Source organism: Sardina pilchardus, chromosome 9 (genome assembly GCF_963854185.1).
Source record: "Sardina pilchardus chromosome 9, fSarPil1.1, whole genome shotgun sequence".
NCBI classification, from domain to species: domain Eukaryota; kingdom Metazoa; phylum Chordata; class Actinopteri; order Clupeiformes; family Clupeidae; genus Sardina; species Sardina pilchardus.
In genome coordinates, this window is record NC_085002.1 from 28,288,505 (window position 1) to 28,313,291 (window position 24,787).

Here is a 24,787-nt window from a genome sequence, read left to right on the forward strand (position 1 = left end):
ATTCGCCTTGTGCACACTGTCCACACACTCTTGTGTCTCTCGGACACACACTCAGTTGATGGTGCGAGTGGCGCTCTCTCTCCACAGGCAGTAACGTCATGCGCTCCATCCACGGGGTGGGGGAGCTGATGACGCAGGTGGTGTTGAGGGGAGGGGGCTTCCTGCCCGCCACCCAGGCCCTGCCCATCCCCACCAACGGCGACGTGGTCAAGGCACAAGTGGAGCCCGAGAAGGAGGACATCCTGGTGATGGACACCAAGCTCAAGATCATAGAGATCCTGCAGGTAGCCCACCTCAAGAGGAGAGCTGTTTTCTAGAACGTTCCAGAACTTTGAGTCCCTCTCTCAGTTATCCCCCTAAACGTGTTGTGATTAACCGCAACAGGGGATAGAAAGAAGCCATGTTCCACCAGCTATTGATCTTTTGAATCTAGTGATCAATAGGTTGATTGAATACTACTTATAATCAACTGAGGTGTTTGAGGATGTTTGAGTTTTGCGTTGGTATAGACTTGGTATAGCCATGTTTTTTTAGATTGAATTTACCAGGATGTGTTACTGTTGATATTTTAGATGTAGGAACTAAGGCTAATGGTTTTGGTTGAGGGAATCACTCCCTCTGCTGTTTTTGCTCTCTGCAGTTCATCTTGAATGTGCGGCTAGACTACCGCATCTCTTGCCTGCTCTGCATCTTCAAGCGTGAGTTTGATGAAACAAACACCCAGACGGACTTGGCAGCTGCAGTGGCCAATCCGGACGGATCCAACAACATGCCAGGTTTGGCCATCGCATTCAGACTCCCATTTCAAACCGGGTGCTACATTCTTTGTTTCCCCCCTGAGTGTTAAATAGTGTGTTTGCATCTTTTTTTTTGGTCAGCAGCACTCGATTTTGAGAAGATCGAAGAGCAAGCAGAGGGTATATTTGGTGGAAGGTAAAGCCTGATTTATAGCTCTGTCTTGTTTATGACGGTACCAATGCTTTCTCCTGCTAGCTGGGTGTGACCTTCTCATCTCTCCCATCAGTGAGGAGAACACACCACTGGACCTGGATGACCACGGTGGCCGTACCTTCCTGCGGGTTCTCCTCCACCTGACCATGCACGACTACCCTCCTCTGGTGTCCGGCGCGCTCCACCTGCTCTTCAGGCACTTCAGCCAGAGACAGGAGGTGCTCATGGCCTTCAAACAGGTAATACCACACACACACACACACACACGCACACACACACACACACACACACACACACACAGATACATTGATACAGAGAGAGAGAGAGGGAGGATGTGTTTATGGCCTTCAAAGAGGCGGGGCAGGAACCTCTGCAGAGCCTGCGCCAAAACACTTTTGTTTTCTGAACAGCATGTGCCTTGAAACTTGAACATGAACAACAGCACAAATGTCCTAAGCAGGTTTTTCATTAAAAAGCTGGCGCTGGACGCACGGAGCACTGTACCAGGGGAGAGCGCAGTGTGACGCGTCTAAATTCCTGTGTGATGACGTTTGTTTCGGTGCTCGTTCTCCTCTCCGTCAGCTTTCCAGTCGCCGATGACCAGAGAAGACCAGAGGCGACAAACTGCTCTGACGGGCTCTTCTTCTGTTGTTGTCTCACTGCTGTAGGTCCAGCTGCTGGTGACCAGTCAGGACGTGGAGAACTACAAGCAGATCAAGAGCGACCTGGACCAGCTGCGCTCCATCGTGGAGAAGTCCGAGCTGTGGGTCTACAAGAGGCAGGGCGACGACAACGACGGAGGAGACGGCCCTGCCCCCGAGTCCGACCACAAGCAGAAGGTGAGGCTCGCCTGTCTCTGACGCAGGTGTGTCTGTTTTTATCACGTTGTTATCACGCGTCTATGTGTATTGGTCAGTGTTTTTGTGCATGGTTGTGAGGATGTGGGTGTCGGATGTGGGTGTCTGTAAGGGAGAAATAGAAACGCTTCACCTGCAGCTTGTTTTCCCTCCCTCTCTCTCTCTCTCTCTCTCTGTCTCCCTCTCTCTCTCTCTCTCTCTCTCTCTCTCTGCGTGTGCAGGGAGAGTCGGGCGGCTCAGACAAGAAGAAGACGGAGAGCACGAGCTGCTACAATTACCGCGTAGTTAAGGAGGTAATGTGTGCTCTCGCCACCATAATGGCCAGGGACACGGCCACTCAGACGGCCCTCTCTCTGAAGCAGCGCTGGACAGAGTGTTCTGTTCACTTGCCCCCGCACTCACTCTACAATGACAAAGAAAGAGGAGAGACCTGTTTAGGTTGTATCTCACTTAATATTGTGTGTGTGTGTGTGTGTGTGTGTGTGTGTGTGTGTGTGTGTAGATCCTGATACGGCTCAGTAAGCTGTGTGTCCAGGAGGGATCGTCAGGGAAGAAGAGTAAGAAGCAGCAGCAGAGGCTCCTGAGGAACATGGGGGCTCACAGTGTGGTGCTGGAGCTGCTGCAGATCCCCTACGAGAAGGTGTGTGTAGGTGTGTGTGTGTGTGTGTGTGTGTGTGTGTGTTTGCACGTCTGCCTACGTGTGTGTGTGTGTGTGTGTGTGTGTGTGTGTGAAGATGTAATCAATGAGATGGTCCAAATCTGCCACCTTTGCTTTTTAACGTAGCAACTCAAAGGCTGCAGTGCCTTGCCAATTGATTGTCAGTTGACAACTGATGTATCTTTGATCTGTTTGGTTGTGACGTCGGTCGAGGCTGTATAGTGTTGGTTGTACTGTATGCTTAATGGGATTTTGCATATTTGTGCAATGCAAATAGCGAAATGCAAACACTACATAGTAATGAGCAACCATAGCAACGACCTGCCTTAATCATTTCCCTAAAATACACGGTCAGGGTGCAGACAGGGTACTAATTATACCATAGCTTAGAGATGACCCTGCAGGAGAAACGTGATGGTTGAGTCTGTGCTGATATGCACTGCGTGTGCTGTTTGTCCCACCAGGGCGAAGATGTCCGCATGCAGGAGATTATGAAGCTGGCCCATGAGTTCCTGCAGAACTTCTGTGCAGGGAACCAACAGAACCAGACCCTGCTCCACAAGCACCTCAACCTGTTCCTCAACCCAGGGGTAATTCTGCGCCCTGTCCCCACACACACACCCTTTGCCTTTAACTGTCTCTCTCTCTCTCTCTCTCTCTCTCTCTCTCTCTCTCTCTCTCTCTCTCTCTCTCTCTCTCTCTCTCTCTCTCTCTCATTAGGGTTAACATGGATTCAAATGTCCATTCTTCACAGTTGACTATTTGTAATGAATTTAGTTTGTTGGTGGTTGATCATATGGACATCTCCTCCCTCTGGTAGATCCTGGAGGCGGTGACCATGCAGCACATCTTCATGAACAACTTCCAGCTGTGCAGCGAGATCAACGAGCGCGTGGTGCAGCACTTTGTGCACTGCATCGAGACCCGCGGGCGGCACGTCCAGTACCTCAAGTTCCTGCAGACCATCGTCAAGGCCGAGAACAAGTTCATCAAGAAGTGCCAGGACATCGTCATGGCCGAGGTCAGATCGATGAGCCAAATGGGGCGTTTGACTGAAATTGATTACCGTGAGTGTGCTTATTTAATAGTTTTTTTTTTTCTCTGCGTTTGTGTCTGTGTGTGTTGCGCGCCGGTCGGCTCGGTCAGCTGGTGAACGCGGGCGAGGACGTCCTGGTGTTCTACAACGACCGGGCGTCCTTCCAGACGCTGGTGCAGATGATGCGCTCGGAGCGCGACCGCATGGACGAGAACAGCCAGCTCATGTACCACATCCACCTGGTGGAGCTGCTGGCCGTCTGCACCGAGGGCAAGAACGTCTACACCGAGATCAAGTGCAACTCCCTGCTGCCGCTGGACGACATCGTGCGCGTGGTCACTCACGAGGACTGCATCCCCGAGGCAAGCCCGCCGTTGCCACAATGTTTGAATAGTTTCAAATCCTCTCTGGGTGTTTTTTTTGTCACTGGGATGGTCTTTTACCTCTTTTTGGCTCTTACCATCAGGCAAAGTAATTGGTATTAAATCAATCATAGTAGACTTACTATGGTAAATGATTAAAGTCAGAATTTCTTCTGAGTTCACCTTCACCTATCACACATAGATAAAACACCAGAATTACGATCAAGTACAGTATACCATGACGTGAAGTAGTATTAAATCTGTCATATTAAATCTTTATATTAGACCTATATGGCTAGTTCCCTCCACATGACTAATCCTAGACTGAAAGGTTTTTTCCAAATGAGATCTTGGTTTCTTTTAGTCTAAGACTAGGCTTATTATATGTGGAAATGGAAAACTGGCGCGCTTTTTTTTTTTTCAATGGAGATGTTCATTTATTTTAGTCAATGACTAGTCTTGATGTATGGATGGGGAAACTGGCTGATTAAAATCAGCACTTACACCACATATGTGATAAAAAAATGGCAAACGTACACCAACGGAATTACCCTCCACTACACTTTACACCTTTCTCTCCAAAACCACACCGTACCCTCACACACGCGTAGAAATGAGGAAGTTGTTGACCACAAATGACGTTGGTTTCTCGTGATCTGCTCACAGGTGAAAATAGCCTACATCAACTTCCTGAACCACTGCTACGTGGACACGGAGGTGGAGATGAAGGAGATCTACACCAGCAACCACATGTGGAAGCTCTTTGAGAACTTCCTGGTGGACATCTGCAGGGTAGAAGAAACTTCAGTGCTTTCAGACCACGGTCACAGATTGCATTTGGTGTTGTTGTGTAGATGTGGTCCTTTGATGAAGTGCTTAGTAATTATCGAAAGTGGATGTCCTCCGCATCACCTCGCATGTGAGCTTGTCGGTTTTATTTGGGTCACTCCATTCTGACCTTGCAAATCATCCTGTGGCCAAAAGTCAAACCAAAATGATTCACACAATTTGATTTGTTTCTGTCTTCATAAAATCCTGTTCATAAACTCATATACAGTAGATCATATATTGAGTTACAGCTACTGATACTACAGCCACGGCACAAAGGACTCCTTACACACACTCACTTTGTCCTGTCTTGCTGGCAGGGTCATTGTTAAGGAGCATTCTCACCAAGGACGATAACAATAATCATAAACGATAAAAGCGTCTACACTGACCAACGATAAGCAAAGTCTCTCCTTGTGTTAATGAATGTGATAGCTAAAATGTGATGGGTACTGATTGGCTATTTGCCTTTTATCGTTCTCAGAATCACTCTCAAAGTGATCCCCAATGATATCGCTCTTCATGTCGTTATCGTTAAAGTTTATGTGTCAACGTTGTCATTCATATAAAGGAGAGTGATATTTGTTTATAGTTATCGTTCTTGGTGTGAATGACCATTTATTTCTATTTGGCCATTAGGGAACATGCAATAGTTTAGAAGGTTTTGAACAGTTAAATAAAAGAGCATGTTGTTTTAGATCCATGAGATGACCTACCAGGCTCTTAATAAAGTTGTTAGTGTTCTTGTGAATCAAACAGGAAGCAATGTTTGTGTGGTGTGGATGTTATCACTACTCGGGAAGCTGATTCACTACACTTAGGGTGTGTGTGTGTGTGTGTGTGTGTGTGTGTGTGTGTGTTGTCAGGTGTGTAACAACACGAGTGACAGGAAGCACGCTGACACGGTGCTGGAGCGCTACGTGACCGAGACGGTCATGAGCATCGTCACCACCTTCTTCAGCTCGCCCTTCTCTGACCAGAGCACCAGCCTGCAGGTACAGTTCACCTACAACCTGCACGTAGGACCACACACACACACATACACACACACACGCACACGCACGCACATGCGCACACACACACACACACACACACACACACACACACACAAACGCGCACACACACACAGTGAGAAGGACTTGACCACTGTTACATGGAACAGATGCAGAAAGGCATACCACCTGTGCATGCAAATGTGTAGAATCTAAATAGAAATGGGGGAAAAACCTGACAAAATATCTTTCTTTGTCACACACACCCACGCACACACATGCATACACACACACACACACACACACAGACTGACTCAAACATATAGCAGCAAGCAAATGAAATGGAGAGTTGAGCGTTGATCTTGTGAGCCATGCTGGTTGTGTGTAGAGTAGCCTGTCTGATGGCACTGTAGCAGCAGCCCTGGCTGACCTTGTGATCTCTGACACATCTTCCCCCCCGTCCCCGTCCGTAGGTGGCTCATCTTATGTATGTAAGTAACGGGAAGGACGCTTCCCCATTAGCCTCCCAGGGTGTGTCTGACTCTCACAAGGACTTCCTCACAGTCTCCCCACACACACACATTCCTCACGTCTTTAGAAATCCTTGGAAGCGCTCGCTCGCCCTTGTGACACCGTGTTCCTGGTAGCACTCTCACCTCCTCATGTCTGGGCCTAGCCTTAGCTGTACCCGGGCACGGTTGCTGCGGCAACAGCAGGGCATGGGGGTTTGAGCACAGTCCGGAGTGCCCGCCTATGTGTGGTTGTCTCAGTCGGTCATCCGTTGCACTTCTTGGAAGATTAGTCCACTTCTCCTCTCCCTGGGCCCCTTGAGCAATACCCACCCACCACAAACCCCCCCCCCCACACACACACACACACACACCGCCCTCCCTATGCCAGGACTTGCCAGACGATGCCTCAGAAAGCAGTGCTGATGGCAGCTGAGATTACCCACCTACTATGACTGTGTCGTCAGCACAATATCACCACACTCACACACACACACACACACACAAGCAATAAGCTGTAGCTACGACATGCTTTGGTGGTGACCCTTCCCTACCCTTCCTGCTCCTGATGCCGTGTGTTCCTGGTAGCTGCGTCCTGACTCTTGAGAGGAAGAGCCCCATTTCCCAGAAGCTCCTTCATTTCTTTTCATTCGTCCCTCTCATTTCATCTCTTTCTCTCCCTCTTTTGTCCCCTTGTTCCCCCTCTCTCTCTCTGTTTTGAGACAGGCCTCCATTTTGGGCAAAATAAACGAGGTATTTGTTCGTTTGTGGATCCAGCACAGGGTGTTCTCCTGGTTTGTGGTGGTAGCAGTACGGTGGTGCGGCATGCACGTTTAGTGAGCCTGTGTGGGAGAGCTGGTCTCAGGACCGCTGGCCTGTCAGAACGCATTTGGCTTGTCTCACTTCACCATCTTACTCCCACAGGCGCACTAAACTGAACTAAATAGCTAATCGAATATGTGTCCAGGAAGGAAACTTTTAAATGCCCCCCCTCCCTCCCTCCTCCCTCCTCCCTGCTGTTTTTTTGTGTCTGTGGTGGTGTGTAGAGTCACTAAGGTCTCCACCGGGTCCTGAACAATAGGGGCCTTTGTATGGGAAATCACCCTAATCACAGTAGGGCTTCAAAGCACGGTCACATAGGATCTCAGACATGGTGTAAAAGACCGTGAATGAGAGTGATAGATGAACACGTATGCCACGCTTCCTCATTCTTTTGGCAGTGCCATAGGAGTCGGAGTGAGTTCACACAAATCACATTCTGTTCTGCAAACACTTTTTACAGTTTTGATTCTCCTTAAGAGATATGATCCGAGGTAAGTACCCAACAGTTTACAGAAAAGCACAACCCCCCATAGACAGAACAAATCTACAGAATGATAAGCATGTGTTAGCTTGACTTATGATTAGCTTGTTAGTTTGAAGCAGTCTGCAGTTGGATGTTTTAGCTTGTTTTCTTCCGTCTCCTTGTGATAGGTGAATGTGCATCCCACCGTGTTAGTCATTCCCCCTGTTTCTTCCCTGGACGTGTCTGGCAGACCAACAGAGTGCTCCAAATGTACAATTAAATCACCTTTTTGGGTTCAAAAAAGACACGAGTGCTGCGTGGATATTTGCCTTCTTCTTTTGCATCTTTTAGTATCGATAGTCATTCAAAAGTAAGAGACCACTGCAAATTTGAATATGACCGTCGTCAACTCATTTGAATGTCACTCAGCAATCGTAGGATGACATCGGGGGGAAATAAAAAAAAATGTGCAGTGGTCTCTTCATGTTTTCCTGATCTGTGTATAGATGTCCTTGCACTCTGATATTCCCTGTTTTTTTCTACCGTCTCATCCTCCGTGCTCTCTCGCTCCGCCTCAGACCCGGCAGCCGGTCTTCGTTCAGCTCCTGCAAGGAGTCTTCCGGGTGTACCACTGCAACTGGCTGATGCCCACCCAGAAGGCGTCCGTGGAAGGTTGCATCAAAGTGCTGTCCGACGTAGGTGAGCTCTCCCACTGCACCGCAGGACACCTTGACTCCATCTGGTGCACAACCAAAGCCTTCCCACAGTGAGGGCCTTATTCACACGTACAGTAGATACAGTAGGTATATTTAGAAACAGATTTTTGTATGCACATAAAAACAGGCATTTTTTTTAAAAAAACTCCGACCAAAGTGGAGATTTTGAAATCTCCGTTTAAGTGTTTGCATGTGAACAGGGAGGTTTTGGATTGCGATGTGTGGACAGAATTATTTTAAAATCCGAAGAGGAAACATATCGTTTTTTTAAAAATTCCTGGCTACGTCTGGATATGGCCTCAGCCAAGTTTTTTATTAAAGTAGAGCATTTGTGTTTTGAGCTTGTTTGTGACCCAGTTTTCATTTGCAGCCAAGAGCCGAGCCATCGCTATCCCCGTGGACCTTGACAGTCAGGTGAACAACCTGTTTGTGAAATCCAACAACGTTGTGCAGAAGACCATCCTGAACTGGAGGCTCTCGACACGCAACGCCACCAGACGCGACTCCACCCAGACCACGTCACGAGACTACAGGAACATCATAGAGAGGTTACAGGTGCGTCAGGGCAAATGCTCTCCGAAGAGTTCTAGTTCTTCATCCTAACGGCACACAATGCCGGCATGTACACATGTTGGTCTTTTGATGCTATATGTCTTACTTGTATGTACGGTTTCTGTCCTCCTATCCTTAAATAGGGTCATACTGTATACTTTGAGAAGTCTAAGACAAATTTCCCTATGGGGACAATAAAGTATATATCTATCTATCTATCTAAATGAGCTGCCCAGGGATGCAAAAAGAATTTCAGCACAAACTGACGAAAAAAGTTGTATCATATCTCATCTTATCGTATCATAACAAGCCACAAAATCAGTTTGATTTCTTTGTTTTTAGCTCGAATGTCTTAACTGAAACATCAGTTTGATTACTTTTTTTCTAGTTTGAATGTCTTAACTGCAAAATCAGTTTGATTACCTCGTTTTCAGTTTCGAATGTCTTAACTGTGATGTGACACAACGCCCACACGCTATTGAAGGCCACATGACACATTGTTTTGTCTTCTAACATTCTAACTGAATTCAGGGCCAATGCCAAAATGATTAAAAAAAACTCGACCCAGGGTAACACAAAAACAAATCCTGGACTTCCCCCTTCAAGAAGCATTCCTCTGTAGGCTTTTGTGGTCGCTGACGAAATGTCCTCTGTAGAACCCCTTGGACCACCAGCCTGGGAGCTCTCTATAAAACGCTAGGCCATGCGAGGGCTTTGGAGCAGCCTCCTCCCGTCTCAGTGTTGCCTGGAGGCCGGGCCGAGGCGGGGGAGACGGTCTGGGCCTCTGAGTCACGGTGCGAACGTGACTGGTGGAGGCTGAGGAGAGACGCCTGGCCTCCGTCACTCAGGCCTCCCACTGCAGCGTCACGGGCCGTTGAAACAGCACTTCCCCGAAACAGACGCAAGACCTCAGAGTTCTAGGGAAAATAGGGCAGAAAAAAAAAAAGATGTTTCATCAGCTGTGAGTGTGTATGTGTGTGTGTGTGTGTATGTATGGGCGTGTGCGTTGTTTATGTGTATGTCTGTTTGTGTGTGTCTGTCTGCGTGTGTGCATGTGTGTATGTGTGTGAGGGTGTGTGTGCGTCTGCTCGTGTGTGTGTGTGTGTGTGTGAGTGAGTGTGTACGTGAGGAATAGAAGGCCTGAGGGGTGTGGGGTTCGGGAGAAGTGGTATGTGGGTCATGTGTCAGTCATGTGTCAGCTTTGTTTGGTTGGGCTGCTGTGCTAGTGGCCATGGTGGTGTGTGTGTGTGTGTGTGTGTGTGTGTGTGTGTGTGTGTGTGTGTGTGTGTGTGTGTGTGTGTGTGTGTGTGTGTGTGTGTGTGTGTGTGTGTGTGTGTGTGTGTGTGTGTGTGTGTGTGTGTGTGTGTGTGTGTGTGTGTGTGTGTGTGTGTGTGTGTGTGTGTGTGTGTGTGTGTGTGTGTGTGTGTGTATACGTATGTGTGTGTGTTTTCTTTCTTGTGAGTAATCTGTGTGTTTGAAAGTGTGCACCGAGTGGGTGGGGGTTGGGGGGAAGGAGTGTTTTGTGGTTAACCACAAGTCCCCCCCCCCCCCCCCCCCTCCCCACGCCTGTTTCTGCTCTAGCTTGTAGTCAATGGGTGGAGTCGCAGCTGGGCTGGAGTCAGGGTTAGGAAGTTCAGGCAGGCTTCCCCTGGCTCTCCAGCCAAGTTCTCCAGAAGAGACGCCTACACCTCACCCCACAGGCCTCCTGGCGTGAACTCCATTAGCTCCAGTCTGGCCAGCTCAAAGGCAGCCAGACTTAGGATTACACACACACACACACACACACACACACACACACACACACACACACACACACACACACACACACACACACACGTTCACTCACTCGCTTGCTCACGCCCACTCAGTCCATGTGGAGCTCTGAGAGCACTGCTTGTTTTGTGGTGTGTGTGTAGAACTACTTCTTAAACGTTCAAATTAAACTGGAGTTATTGGAGCGTTAGGGGCAAATTGCTGCAATAAGAGATGTATTGTATGTGCACACAGAGCAAAGATACTTCTCTGAGGCGCTGATGAAATCCAAAACCTTGTTTTTGGCATGCCTGCCCGTGCCTAGTGCATAGGCATTCAGCATGTAATGTGTACGCACTAACGGCAGGGCATAGGCATTCAGCATGTCATGTGTACAGTATGCACTAACGGCAGGGCATAGGCATTCAGCATGTCATGTGTACGCACTAACGGCAGGGGCTGTGCAGCACGGCGAGTGCTCTACTGCCTGGAGGACTACGCTAATTCATTTCCCATGTTGACACAACCGCAGTGGCTTGTTGGAAATAAGGTCTTACTACAGAAGTTAGCAGGGGTTTCAGGAGTCCTTCACGTGCGAGTGTAGTGTGTGTCATGTGTTTGTAGTGTGTTTGTAGTGTGTGTGTGTGAGAGAGAGGGAGAGAGAGAGTGAGGACTGACCTCGTTGGCGGGATTAGAGAAATCCAATAGAGACGCGAGGCCCTGAGTGGTGAGGTCATGGCGACGGCTGTGCGTGGGCCGCCGTGAGAACACGCTGTACTCTTCTTCACACGTGCAGGCCACTTCCCCAGCCGCCGCTCACTGCCCTGCCCGTGCGTGTGTGTGTGTGTGTGAGCCCCGACGCCCGGCCGCCGAGTGCTGAGCCGCTGCTGAGCCGCTGCTGCTGCCGTGTGTGTGTGAGCCCTGACGCCCAGACACGGAGTGCTGACCCGCGGGGCGGTGGCACACGGTGTCCCGGCGAGGAGTCGGACATGCCGGGCGACTTATTGAGACGGGACTTTGTTTACTTTGCTGGGCTTATATTAGCATAGCCTATGCAAGGCAAGGCAAGGCAAGGCAATTTTATTTATATAAATAGCGCAGTTCAAGGCAGTTCAATGTGCTTCACATCATCTGTTAGAACAAGTAAAAAGATGGCGCTTTACAGCGTGTTAAACATTGAAAGAGAGCCCATGAGTAACAGGGGCAAGGAAAAACTCCCTAGAATTGGAGATACAAATAGAAAGGAACCTCAGACAGATCCACGACTCAAGGGCCAGACCCATCTGCCTAGGGTCATTTGTAGTATCAGAAAGTTCAAATAGTCCAATGTAGGGAATAAATTGTCCTACAAATTAACATGTTGTAGGCCTACATCTCTGGAAAACAATAAGAGACCACTGTACATTTTCCTTTGCAGTGGTCTCTTCATTTTTAATATGACCGTCAACTCACTGGAATGTTACTCCGCAAGCGTAGGATTATGGGCAGGGCTGGAATTCCGTTGTCCCCTGCATTGGTTGTGATGCCCCCTTCAGATATTCACAAGCCACTGTGACCTTGATGCCCCCTTCTTTCAATATTCTTCTTGTCCGACTAATAGTGATTTTAGTAGCCTATGGCCTGTCAAAATAGTCTTTACCATTCACATCCCAAATTAATTTTGTCTTTGATGCAGTGGAGAAAGTGACGAGCAAGAAAAGTCCAATATTCAGCAGCAGAAGACATGGCAAGACGTGTAGATATCTATCTATTTATTTATATTTCTTTTTCATTATTTCTGTAGTTGAATGGACACTTCCAATACACACACTTTCAATACTTATATTTGCTTATTTATGAGTACATGACAAACTTTGAACTTGAAAAAAAAAATGGGGAAAAAAGGTAGACAAGTAGATTTAGTTCACTGCCCTTAGCTAATCCCCTGTTTGTGATTTGGGGCTAAAGTAACGTACACCGGTGCAAGCTCTATCTTGTCTGCCTGGCTTGTTCGATGTGTTTTCATACAGAAAAAGAGCCTGGGGGTTTTGGTGCACGTTTTTGTAATGTTTCACACAGTGATACATGTCTAAATACAATTATAATTTTTATGTAGCCTACTGTATAGTTAACTTAGTTGGCTTTGGTGCCATGTTATGTGGCCCTCGCCAAACATGCCCAACCTAAATTATGAAACTCCAGGCCTGGACATGGAATTTGTTTACAAGGATGCTTATTTGTTAAAAAAATGTCAGATTTTTTTCTGTGTGTCATGAAATCAACCAACTTAAGGTATCAATACAGCCAAGAGAAAGTAGTTTTTTATGTATAAAACACTTAGTAAACACAGCAACCATCTCATTTATCTGACCTATTCTGCCCCCACCCCACCCCACCCCACCCCACCCAGGACATTGTGTCCGCCCTGGAGGACCGTCTGCGGCCGCTGGTGCAGGCCGAGCTCTCCGTGCTGGTGGACGTGCTTCACCGGCCCGAGCTGCTTTTCCCCGAAAACACAGAGGCGCGCAAGAAGTGTGAGAGCGGAGGCTTCATCTCCAAGTAAGAATCCCAATGGTTCCCCAATCTCCCCACTCCCACTATGCTATTATACGGAACACACTCTGGAAAAAGATACACAATAGTCCCATTCGACAATAACGTCGCAGCTTTCTCTCAAACAGATAAACTTAAGCAATAAGCCCAAAGAGACCATAGTTTACACTGATTTCAGAACAGCTAAGGGGGGTTTTAGGCACGCCACTTGTGCATCTTCCCTAACAACGCCTTTAGGCACAACACGCAAGCGGCGTGCCTAAAACCCCCTTAGCTGTTCTGAAATCAGTGTAAACAACGAACTCAAGTGGCTTCTTGCTTTTATAAAACGGTATAAACTGTATATCTGGCAAGATTTCAGCAATGACAAATGTAACAATGTATTCATAAATAATCATTCTTCTGCCAAGAGATATATTTCCTTTATCTGCAACTTAAATATGCAGCTGCTCTAACCTTTGTGTAAGTTATGGTAACACATTATGGAGCGAGATGTGGTCAAGGTGTATGTTTGTGTTTGATTTTACAATGGCATCGAACACGATTCAGCCAATCATAAGCAAGGACCGGAATTATCTGTTTTAGAACGATGTACAGCGAGGAAAATAAGTATTTTGAACCCATGCTGAAGTTGACTACAAAGAGGAATAGAATATAAAATCATCCTTTGGAGATTGATCTTAAGGAAAAATCCTCAATCCATTTTCGGTAACGCTTTACATTACAGATCGGTAATAAGTGGGTAATGTTATGGTAATGTGTATGTATGGTATTAATGGTAATAATATTTTTAAACCACATATTACAAATAATTAATGTTTATACCACTGCTTGGTCAAATTTCCTATTGTGATGCGCTGTTTGGAACGTGCATTATTTTTCTATATACCGCACGGCTATGAAGTAGTTCCCTACTTTTGGGCTTATTACACTTGAATATTAATTCGCCAATGTCAATGTAATGGTAAAAACAACAACGTTGTATTTAAGACAGCGGCAATATATAAACGAAAGTGATAGTAGCAGTGGTATAAGCGGGATAATCAACTCCTCGCCGTGCGTTCATAGGAAAATAATGCACTTATCGAAGTGTAAAGTCCCCTCCGCCTGCGGCGTCAAGTCCTTATTACCACTTTGAACGTGCATTATTTTCCTATAAACGCACGGCGCGTCGTTGATTATCCCTTACGTAATTTCTAGGGAATTACTGTGCAATTACCATACAACAACAATGCAAATAACGTGGGTCTAAGGGTAAAAGAAAATGGTAATTACGGCTGTAAATATGTACTTACCGAAGCAATACGATTTACTTATTGTGACATAATATGTGACCTGTTATCTGTTATTATGATGAAATAAATAAGGTAATTTCACAATAACTATATGGTATCAGGGCTGTAAAATACTGTTTTGTCTTTTCGAAAGGTTTTCTGTACGGTGGGGAGTTGTTGAAATCCTTTCGAAAAGACAAAACAGTATTTTACAGCCCTGATACCATATAGTTATTGTGAAATTACCTTATTTATTTCATCATAATAACAGATAACAGGTCACATTTTACCATCAAACTAACTACCACAAAAACTTCTACCATTGTGTAATTGTGCCATAACACTTAAAAGTCACTATGTAATTTAGTCCTTCATAGCACCATCATGTTGGTATAATTACAGAAATATTATGTCACAATAAGTAAATCCTAAATATGTATTGCTTTGGTAAGTACATATTTACAGCAGTTATTACCATTTTATTTTACCCAAGTTATTTGCATTGTTGTTGTATGGTAATTACACAGTAATTGTCTAGAAATTACACATTCATTATTTGTAATATGTGGTTTAAGAATATTATTACCATAAAATTGCATATATATTACCATAACATTATCCACTTATTACTGATCTGTAATGTAAAGTGTTACCCAATTTTCTTTGTGAAGGAGAAAAGTATCGTAAAAAAATAAATGTTCTTCCTTAGAATACAGGGGGCATAAGTATTTACACCCCTATGTTAAATTCAATTTAAAAATGATTGATTTGCATTAAGAATGATTTGATTTGCATTGAGCTCAGTGAGCATCAAACCAGCAAATAGGCTAACTGAAAAAAAAAAATCATGATGCCAATCTCTAGGTAGTAAACGGTACGTGATGATGTGGGTGTTTTTTAATTCCAAAGACTATGGGACTTTATCAGGATGCATAGTATCCTGGATCCATGAAATAAGTGGCCTTTTTAAAAATAAAAATCTACTTGCCTCAATGGGAATTTAACATGGCAGTCCAAATACTTATGCCCCTGTATTTTAAGGAAGAACATTTATGTATTTACGTCTGCGCTTTCACACTTTTAATGTCTGCACTGTCTTCCTCTGGTAGTGGTATTGTAGTGTTCATGTCTTACTACTCCAAGCAGTGTCTCCTCTGCATTGTGTCTTGAAAGTTGCCGTGGATAAAAGCATGTGCTGAAAGAGATGCTAATGTGTACGGCAGGTGTATATCGCCATGTAAACTGCGTGAGGTGCTCTAGGTGTCTGTGAGGATTAGCTGGAGCACCGGTGCTCACCCTGCCCTGGAGGCTTTTAGTGAGCCGGGAGCAGCACGCAGCCCTGCCCAGGGGCTCCAGGCCTCAGCAGGTGCAGGTCCACGGATTAATGCGCTCCGCCATGCTCAGTGGCATGTGACCGGCGCTCCCACTCACACTAAGTGACTAAGGGCCCATTCACGAGGACAGCACGACGCTGTCCCATATAACTCACCTGCCCTCTCTCGTGCGACTCTGACTCACTCACGCCTGTGTGTGAGTGTGCCCTTGTCTTGGAAAGCAGGTGAATTGACGTCTGTCCAGGTGACTTTCAAGGGTGGCTGACTAAGCCCCATTGTTGTGTATATATATATATATTTTTTTTTTTGTACTCTCTTTTCTCAGTTCATCACCTCATCTTGTTTTTCTTTCTTTTTTTGTACCATCTCTCTTTGTCCCCCCTCCCTTTTCTCCTGTGTTCCCTGTGTCTCTGGCGCTCTCTCTGTCTTGCTCTCTCACACACACACACACACACACACACACACACACACACACACCCCCCTCTCTCTCTCTCTCTCTCTTTCTCTCTCTCTCTATCTCTCAAACACACACACACACCCCTCTCTCTCTCTCTTTCTCTATCTCACACACACACACTCTCTCTCTCTCTCTCTCTCTCTGTCTCTCTATCTCTCACACACACACTCTCTCTCTCTCTCTCTCTCTCTATCTCTCTATCTCTGTCTCAATCTCTTCCCTCTGCAGGTTGATTAAGCACACCAAGCAGCTGCTGGAGGAGAATGAGGAGCGTCTGTGCATCAAAGTGCTACAGACGCTCAGGGAGATGATGACCAAAGACCGTGGCTATGGAGAGAAGGTATCGCCTCAGTGCTCACTTCTATCTCTCCTTCTATCTCTCTCTCTCTCTCTCTCTCTCTCTCTGTCTTTCCTTCAGTCCCTCTCTCTGTCTATTCTCTCCTTTGTCTCTGGCCAGCCAGTGTCTGCTTTGACGGACTCTCAGGGTTGCCCATCGTAGGCAGGTGTGTTTAGATGATTATTCAGCATTACAGCACCACAGAGCTCAGAGAGAGTGTAGGAGAGAGGCGTTATGGATTCTCTCTCTCTCTCTCTCTCTCTCTCTCTCTCTCTCGCTATCTCGCTCGCTCTTTCTCTCACTCTGTATCTCTCTCACTCTGTATCTCTCACTCTATCTCTCTCTCTCTCTCGCTCTCTTCTCCTGCATCCTCCAGATGGTCGTCCACAAAGTCTCAGTCCACTCATATCAGCTGCTCTTTTACACAGCCTGCCGGCGCCGCCATGGACACTCGCTCCTCACCACCGCTCTGTGGCCGAAAGAAAACAACAAATAAAAAACAAATACGCTTGTATGACTTTATCAGTGCTATTGCAGATGTCTTTATTACGCAACACGTGTTAATATGTCGTACCATACATATGAGATAAGAAGGATGTGCACACACACACACACACACACACACACACGTTCTTGTTCTTGTACTGTACTTCTACTGTACTGACCTTTGCCCTGCTGATAACCAAAACAAATACTGTCAATTACTCTACTACACCGACACACCCAGGAGATATCAGTCACCTGTCGCTCGAGTACACACAGCCCCACACCTTCTCCGTTCAACTGACTCACACTTGCTTGAACTTCAGGAGCTCAATAAGCACTGTCATGCGGCTTTGAGAACTCACTGTTCTGACATGCCTATGTGCCTACACCACCAGGCTACTGGGAAATGATCACCAACTGTGGGATGGAGCAAGCCATCTAGCACTTTAGCCAAATAATGCAGACTCATTTTCAGGATTAATGATTGTTCTCATTGGCTTTGTGTACAATTCCCAGCACTAATATGCTAATATGCAAGTCACAAGCTAATATGGTAATGTTAACCCCCACCCTCAAGCCTGCTTCGTTATACAGTATGTCTACTGTACACTGAGCCTTGCTTCAGATACTAACGGACTAATGCTACCGAATGGACATTTTGGAATGTTTATGAGTTGGGATGATGTTTTGTTTTTTTTCTCACCTCAACCCCACCCTGTGAATCCTCTTTTAACCTTTAACCTTTAACCTTTAACCCCCATCCCCTCCCCCCGTACTAACTCTGCCTCTACTCTTTCTCTTCCAGCTGATTACCTTTGATGATGAGATGGAAGTGGCTGAGGTTGACTTTTCTTTCTTCCATCCCTTTTGTTGCTTTGGCTTGCGACTCAGGCGCCCCTGTAGATCTGTTGTTGCTATTGTTGTTGTTGTTTTCGTTTTCCAAACTAGCATACTTGTTGATTTCCTGCTCTAGTTTGTAGTCGTAGTTGGTGGTGTTGACATTGTTGCTGCCTTTTTGGTTGAGTTATATTGTGATTTGTGTCTGCCCCCCCACCCCCCCTTACTGAAAACTCACTGCACACAGTCACCCCTCAAGTGTTTTACTCCTGCTAGCTGCTGTGTGGCATGTGCTTATACCAGTGTGGCATCCCTAACCCCCCTCCCAACACACACACACACACACACACACACACACCACAGTCATGCTGCGTTCCAGTTCTGCCTTAACATGCTTGTGCTGCCAGGCTCTGCACATGTGATCAGGTTCCTCCACTGCGGTGTATAAAATGGCCAGTAGCCAACTGCTTCATTCCTGCCCACACCCAGAATGATGCAGTGCCTGTGATGTTATTTTATTCTTATTATTTATTTTTTTTTAACTATTTTCCGATGCTGGCCTCCAGCCAGGCAGTCCTCTACTCTACTCTACTCTACTACAGGGTTATTTTTGATGGCGTAAGATGTGTGGTAAGATCCTGAAGGTGGGGTCAACAGGTCTGCAAAAGGACAAAGTGGGTGTAGTCGCATTGACAAGTCACTCTGGCCATGGGGTCACGATGTGGTAATGAGCTGTGGAAATGGAGCAACCAACATGTTGTTGTGTTTTCCTGTCCTTTTTTGGGTGATCGATTTGAGATGTTCAAGTGAGATCACGTGGCTACCTAACGTGGCCTTGGTTATTTTCTCTTACCAGTTTCTTTGTGTATTAAATTCATTCAAAATCTCTAAATCGAGTTTAGAGTTAAAACAAAAAGTTTGGGAGTTTTGTAAACAAAGATCCAACATCTCTTCATGAAGATGGTGTCACACGACCGTAGAAAATAAACCGGCGCTGCAAATAGTGTACATATCTTCAGCTCCAGGAAGTCATTCCCCTGGAGTCCAGCTGGTCTGGGACAGTCCCGCAGGGTTTTGGCGGCCTGACGAGGGGGCCTCAGTTTGGGGTTGTGAGGCGATTGAGGGCGTGTGTGTGTGTGTGTGTGTGGGGAGCGGGGGGGTGGTGGTAAATCTCTGCCTGGATGTGTAAGCAGCCCACACAGGCTCTGAGCCCCTATTTGGAAAGCAGGTGTGTGTATTAATAGAACACCCGTTCCTGCACATCTCCGAGGAAAGAAACATGATCCATTCCCCCCGCGTTTATATGTGCATGTGTGTGTGTGTGTGTGTGTGGACGCATGCATGCAAGTGCGCGTGTTTGTGTGTGTGTGTGTGTGTGTGTGTGTGTGTGTGTGTGTGTGTGTGTGTGCGTGTTTGTGTGTGTGTGTGTTTTGCACACATGCCTGTGCGCGTGGCGTGGGCGTCCTGGTCTGTCTGTGTCGACTCCACTCTTTGTGTTGTGAGAGGAGGATGTGGTTTGGTGCGCGCTCGGCTCCACACTTGTCAGTGGCGTCGGATGCATTGTGAGGCCCCCGGGGTCAGACCAGGGCCACTGGGGTTGAGCCATCGGCCCTTATCAAAGGTTACACATCAGTCCACTCTACTTTACTTCCTCCAGCAATGTCAACTCAAGTTTACATTTGCATATACTGGAAGCTCAAAGCATAGTTCTCTTTTTGAATTTGTATGCAGAAAAGTGTTTTTTCTCTTAATTATTATTCTATGATAATGATGATACTACGATTGCAATTGTATTAAGTGATCATAATTAAGTAACTGATTGTAATTTAGTTATTTCAGCAGGAACAGTGCACAAACACATTAACCTGGTACAAAACAATCAGAGATGATTGTGTCAGGTTGTAGCAACTGTTATTCATGTAGTAGTCTTGGGCAACTACTAATACTACTAAATAATGATAATAATAATAATACCAATCATGATGACAATGATATAAATAATTTTATTATTGAAATAATAAGAAATTATTTTTCTATTGAATCAGGAGCCACAGTGTGCTTATGGCAAGCTCAGAGGCTGTGGAGTGCTCAATGCCTTGGCCCCCCTCTGTTCCATCAGTGACAGTTGCAGCTGTGTGTGTTTCTGCCAGGAGCTCTCTCTGTCGCTTATCTCTGTTTGCCTCCCTCCCTGCCACACACACACACACACACACACACACACACACACACACACACACACACACACACACACACACATACACACACACTGACACAAAACAATGATGACTATTTATTTGCATTTGAAAATGCAGATGCCAACATCTTGCTCCCCCCCCCCACACACACACACACACTCCCCATCTGTGTGTCTCTCATCTGTTTGTGCTGACCTACAGTAGCCTTCCCTCCTGGCATGTGAGATCCCAGTGAAAGTTCATTCACATCCCCATACCAAACCCTCTTCCACACACACATACACACACACACACAATCAAACTATCAAAACACAGCCCAGCCAATCACAATGACTGTCCATCAGTCAGTCAGTCAGTCAGTCAGACAGACAGACCTGCTCTCTTCTAATGCAGCGCCTAAAGAATGTGTGAGATCCGTGCAAAATATACATCCCCTCTTCAGCCAGTCTCCCACACCCCACCAGCACACACTGTACCCAATACACACACTCACACCAGATCCAGTCCCTGTCCAAGCACCCCCCCCCCCACACACACACACACGTGCGCCCACACACACTCTCTCACACACACACTCTCACACCCTCCAGCCTGAAAGCAGAGCCCACACTTCCCCCTTTGCTGAGCGCGCTGCCGTTACATAAGAGCAGAGCAGAGCAGAGCTAGAGCAAAGCTCCAGGAAAGGCCGCTCGTGTGTGCGTGTGTGCGTGTGTGTGTGTGCGTGTGTGTGTGTGTGTGTGTGTATGTGTGTGTGTGTGTGTGTGTGTGTGTGTGTGTGTGTGTGTGTGTGTGTGTGTGTGTGTGTGTGTGTGTGTGTGTGTGTGTGTGTGTGAGAGGACCGGACTGGACAGGACCATATGTACATACCGGCGACCACCACACCGCCCCGGCGCTCGTGCTTGCGCTCTGTTTATGTGCGCAGGCTCGCGTGTCTGTGTGCAGACGAGTTGTTTACAATCAAGAGCAGTTTGTCGGCTTCTGTGCCTTTGTTGTTGTTGTTTTTTTGTGCGTGAGTGTTTGTGTGTTTGTGTCGCATCGTCTGTATGTGTGTGTGAGTGTGTGAAGTTGCATGGGGATAATGCCCTGTTGTGTGATGTAATAGGCCCCGCTGAGCGAGATAGCGTGGCGTGAGGTCGGAGGCGCGATGGCCAGCTTATGTAAGGGACATGCTGGAGCTGCAGCACAGCACTGGGGGATCTGCTGCCTGCATCTGCCTGCACAGCCTCTCACTCTCTTGGGCTCAGCACTCTGGGGTTATCCCTGAACAGACCACAGGACTCCCCTGCTACTCTCTCTCTCTCTCTCCCCTTCTCTCTCTCTCTCTTTCTCTCTCACTCCCCCTTCTCTGGCTGGTCACCTGTTCTTTCACTCTTCCCACTCTCCCTCTGCCGGTTTTCTCTCGCTTTCTCCACGTTCCCCCGGTTCTCTCCTGCGCTGCAGTCGTTCAGTCTGAGCGCTCTGTCCTCGGCTGTCCTCAGCCGCATGGAGATTCGAGTCAAGTCAGCCTCACTGCCCCCTTTCTCCTCGCCGGCAGTACCGCTAGCCTCCAGCAGGGGGTGCTGTGTGATTTCCCCAGGCCCTCGTGCGGCACTGTCCCAGTTCCCCCCCTCCCTCCCCTCCTCCCTGCGTGCAGCACGATTCTTGGGCTCCCGCCATCTCTCAGGCAGCGGTTACATAAGGCACGCTGTTCTTCTTTTTCCTTTTTTTACCCCCCCCCCCCCCTCTCTCTCTCTCTCTCTCTTTCTTTTTTCCCCTTTTCCCTGGAATTCAGACTCTCCACTGATGTGTGACCTTCAGCAGTAATTGCCAATAAAAGTGTGGCAGAGCTGTTTACAGAAAGATACTGGCAGCACCTTCTGCCGGAGCAAGCGAATGGGGCGTGGGTGCAGCCGTGGGACTGGAGCTCGGGTTCGGGGGGGTGGGGGTGGGGGTGGGGTAGGGGTGCTAAGAGATGGGGTTGTCGTGGTGGTATTTGGGCTCTTCATCTGACCACAGCTCAACGGAGAGCGGCACCTGTTAACCGTTTCAGCTCTGCCAGCAGCCTCCCTTCTGGGGCTGGAGTCTGATGTAACAGTGCCAGACTCGAGGAAAAGAGGCCATGAAGCTTCCCACATGATCTCTCTCTCTCTCTCTCTCTCCCTCCCTCCCTCTCTCTCTTTCTCTGTTGCACTGACTCGTTCTGTCTATCCCGCCTCCCTCCCTCTTTTGGTCCCCGAGGGGCTTCTAGCGTGGGATGGTGTCAACATGAGGAAGGGAGACGGCATGCAGTGATCTTCCCAATGTCCTCACTACTGAGGGGGAACTCTTCTGTTGAGCAAATTCATATTGCACAATGCACTGGCCCCACTAGCAGAGGTCTGCACATGATCTTAATCTTGATGGAATAGATCTTGGTATAGATAGCGAGATTGATCTACCTCCACAGATTACACACACACACACACACACACACACACACACACACACACACACACTGTGGGCGTGTTTATTATTAAGGAAATTGTATTCCCTCCTTGCCGGGAAGCATTGCGATGGGACCTATGACTGTGCATCTGAGACACCCTATGTCAGTAGCATACAAGTGAATGAACAGTGACCTAGCTTGGCCTAACAACAAGAGTACAGACATACCTGTGGCGTCAAGTGATGCATGGAATCAGTATCAGCTGGTACTCCTTATTCAAAGTGAAACCTTTTGCACTCAGGTCTTTATCAAACACAGATTCCGCCTCTGACAAACAGCAAGGGCGCAGACGCCCCTGAAGGAGGCTCTGAAATGACTGTGAATTGGAAACTGACATAGACGTGCACAGTTCTGATGAAGCCAGGCATGAGGAAGTGAAGACCAAAGTGTCGAATTTGGATTGATTTGTTGTGCTAATTTTAAATGCAGGATGTGAATGTGTGTATGTGTGTGTGTGTGTTCAGTGGAAGATTTACAGTGTGCACTTTTATTAGGAAGGCTGAAACGGGGAGATTCCTGCCTGGTATCACAATTACTCAGACACACGTCGTGCGTCACAGTAATTGGGTTAATTTTAAACCCATGGGGCCGGGCGCGCGCTTCTCCACCGAGCACCGCTTTACTGCACTACCGCTGCTGCTGCAAAAGAAGAGCGCTGCGCCTCTCGTATGGAGCTGCAGCTGACGCTTCTGCAAGGCCCTGTGTGATGGCGATGTGACCGATCGGAGTTTCAAAGTCTTTCTTACAGTAATTATTCAGCGCCCCACAGCACACGGTGTTGTGTTGAAATGAGTGTCACATTTGTTTTTATTTCTTTATTTTTTGTCCCTGTCTTTACTCAACAAACTTCTGTCTGTCAGGGCATGCCTGATTCGGGTTTTTTTTGGCGACACCTGTGTTTATACACCTGCATGGATTTGAGTCTGCTTCTGTGTTTTGCTCTTCATTAATCAGTCGTGAATATGGCCTCACGAGCAGCCAAGGGCTCGAGATTGCATTGTGTGTGTGCGTGTGCCTGTGCGTGTGTGTGTGTTTGTATGTGTGTGTGTGTGTGTGTCTCGCACGCGTGCTACCTGCCCATTATCTGATGTCCTGTAAGTCTCGCAAGATCTCCATCTACAGTACACCTCAGTGTATAGCCACTTCCCTTGCTCTGCGGTCGCTTGTATGATCTTTGCGTTTGTTTTTTCCACCACCTCATCACTTCCAGAGGACCGCTCTTGACCGCCGCCGGCTTCCGCCGCAGCATACAGGCAGTCAGTCGGCCCCCGTCGCGCCCTTTGTCCGTTGCTAGCATTGCTCCTGTTGTGAGGTTGTGTCCAGTACATACAGTACATATATGCATGTTTTGTGCAGCTGTCTTGCCGATTATTGTTTTTGGAAGGAATGCAATGCAATGCAATGCAATTGCAACCCTCTATCAGTGCTTTCTGTTGGCGCTAACAAGGCAGAGCTGCTATCGTTTGTGAATGGACCTGGAAGTAGCACTCAGGCCACCGCCGTGCACTGTTTTGTTACGCTCGCGCACACACACACACACACACACATGCTCTCTCTCTCTCTCTCTCTCTTTCTGTGGTTCCTCGTGGGCTCTGGCCTGTAGAGTCATGCGCTTGTATTGTGTGTTTAGGCACACGACAGGTTTCTCAATCAGCCCTCACTAGGCAAGTTCTCAGGAAAAGTGCCAGGTCTTCGCCCTGAGCAGGTTAGGCTCCCGGCGACTTTATGTTGTGGTCGTGTGGGTGTGTGTTTTGGAGGGTGGTGGGGATGGGGGGGTTGGAAGTTTCACACTTGTGTGACTTGATGAGTTGCGCCGCTGACTAACCCTCGATCCTTTTTTATCTCCAATCAGCTGGTCCCTCCACCTGAGCCCGAAGTCCCTGCAGAGGTGTGTTCAACACCCATATTTGTAGGGGGGGTGACCGTCCCCCCACCCCCCGCGTGCCTGCCAAATATGGGTCGTTGCAGACAGTAGAAATCATTTGTTTCCTTGTTCGTGGTAGTAGACGCTTTGCCATAGTAGACGGCTGTAGGTCATTGCAGACATACCATCGTCCCGTGCTCATTCTACAGGAATAAAAAAAACAGTTCAACTCTCACTGCTTACTGTACCTTTCTCTCTCTCTCTCTCTCCTGTGCACTCTCTCTCCCGTGCACTCTCTCAACTCCGCTCATCCCTCCCTCCTCGCCTCCCTCCGTGGCTCTGTAATTAAATAGTCAGCTGACCTCTTTTCTGTGGCCCTTCTTCCTTCCTGCCCTTACTCATGCCCACATTCATCCAAAGTTTTGCACACAGATGCCGTATTCTGACCTTTATCTGTGTGCACGCGCGCGCCTGTGTGTGTGTGTGTGTGTGTGTGTGTGTGTTCCTGG

The 24,787-nt window shown here is 47.4% G+C and overlaps 1 protein-coding gene across 6 annotated transcripts in view; it reads left to right on the forward strand.

Moving 5' to 3' along the window:
- The window catches only part of itpr1b (inositol 1,4,5-trisphosphate receptor, type 1b), a 123,985-nt gene that overhangs the window by 42,052 nt on the left and 57,146 nt on the right, over positions 1-24,787 (forward strand). For all 6 annotated transcript variants that reach the window (XM_062544560.1, XM_062544562.1, XM_062544563.1 and 3 more), the window contains 16 exons: positions 88-284; positions 641-776; positions 882-933; positions 1,025-1,190; positions 1,620-1,790; positions 2,030-2,101; positions 2,311-2,448; positions 2,931-3,056; positions 3,287-3,487; positions 3,613-3,864; positions 4,531-4,656; positions 5,559-5,687; positions 8,057-8,177; positions 8,565-8,749; positions 12,888-13,036; positions 16,324-16,435. In XM_062544560.1, the coding sequence (XP_062400544.1) occupies positions 88-284; positions 641-776; positions 882-933; positions 1,025-1,190; positions 1,620-1,790; positions 2,030-2,101; positions 2,311-2,448; positions 2,931-3,056; positions 3,287-3,487; positions 3,613-3,864; positions 4,531-4,656; positions 5,559-5,687; positions 8,057-8,177; positions 8,565-8,749; positions 12,888-13,036; positions 16,324-16,435 (2,333 nt within the window). The remainder of the gene's footprint in view (positions 1-87; positions 285-640; positions 777-881; positions 934-1,024; positions 1,191-1,619; positions 1,791-2,029; positions 2,102-2,310; positions 2,449-2,930; positions 3,057-3,286; positions 3,488-3,612; positions 3,865-4,530; positions 4,657-5,558; positions 5,688-8,056; positions 8,178-8,564; positions 8,750-12,887; positions 13,037-16,323; positions 16,436-24,787) is intronic.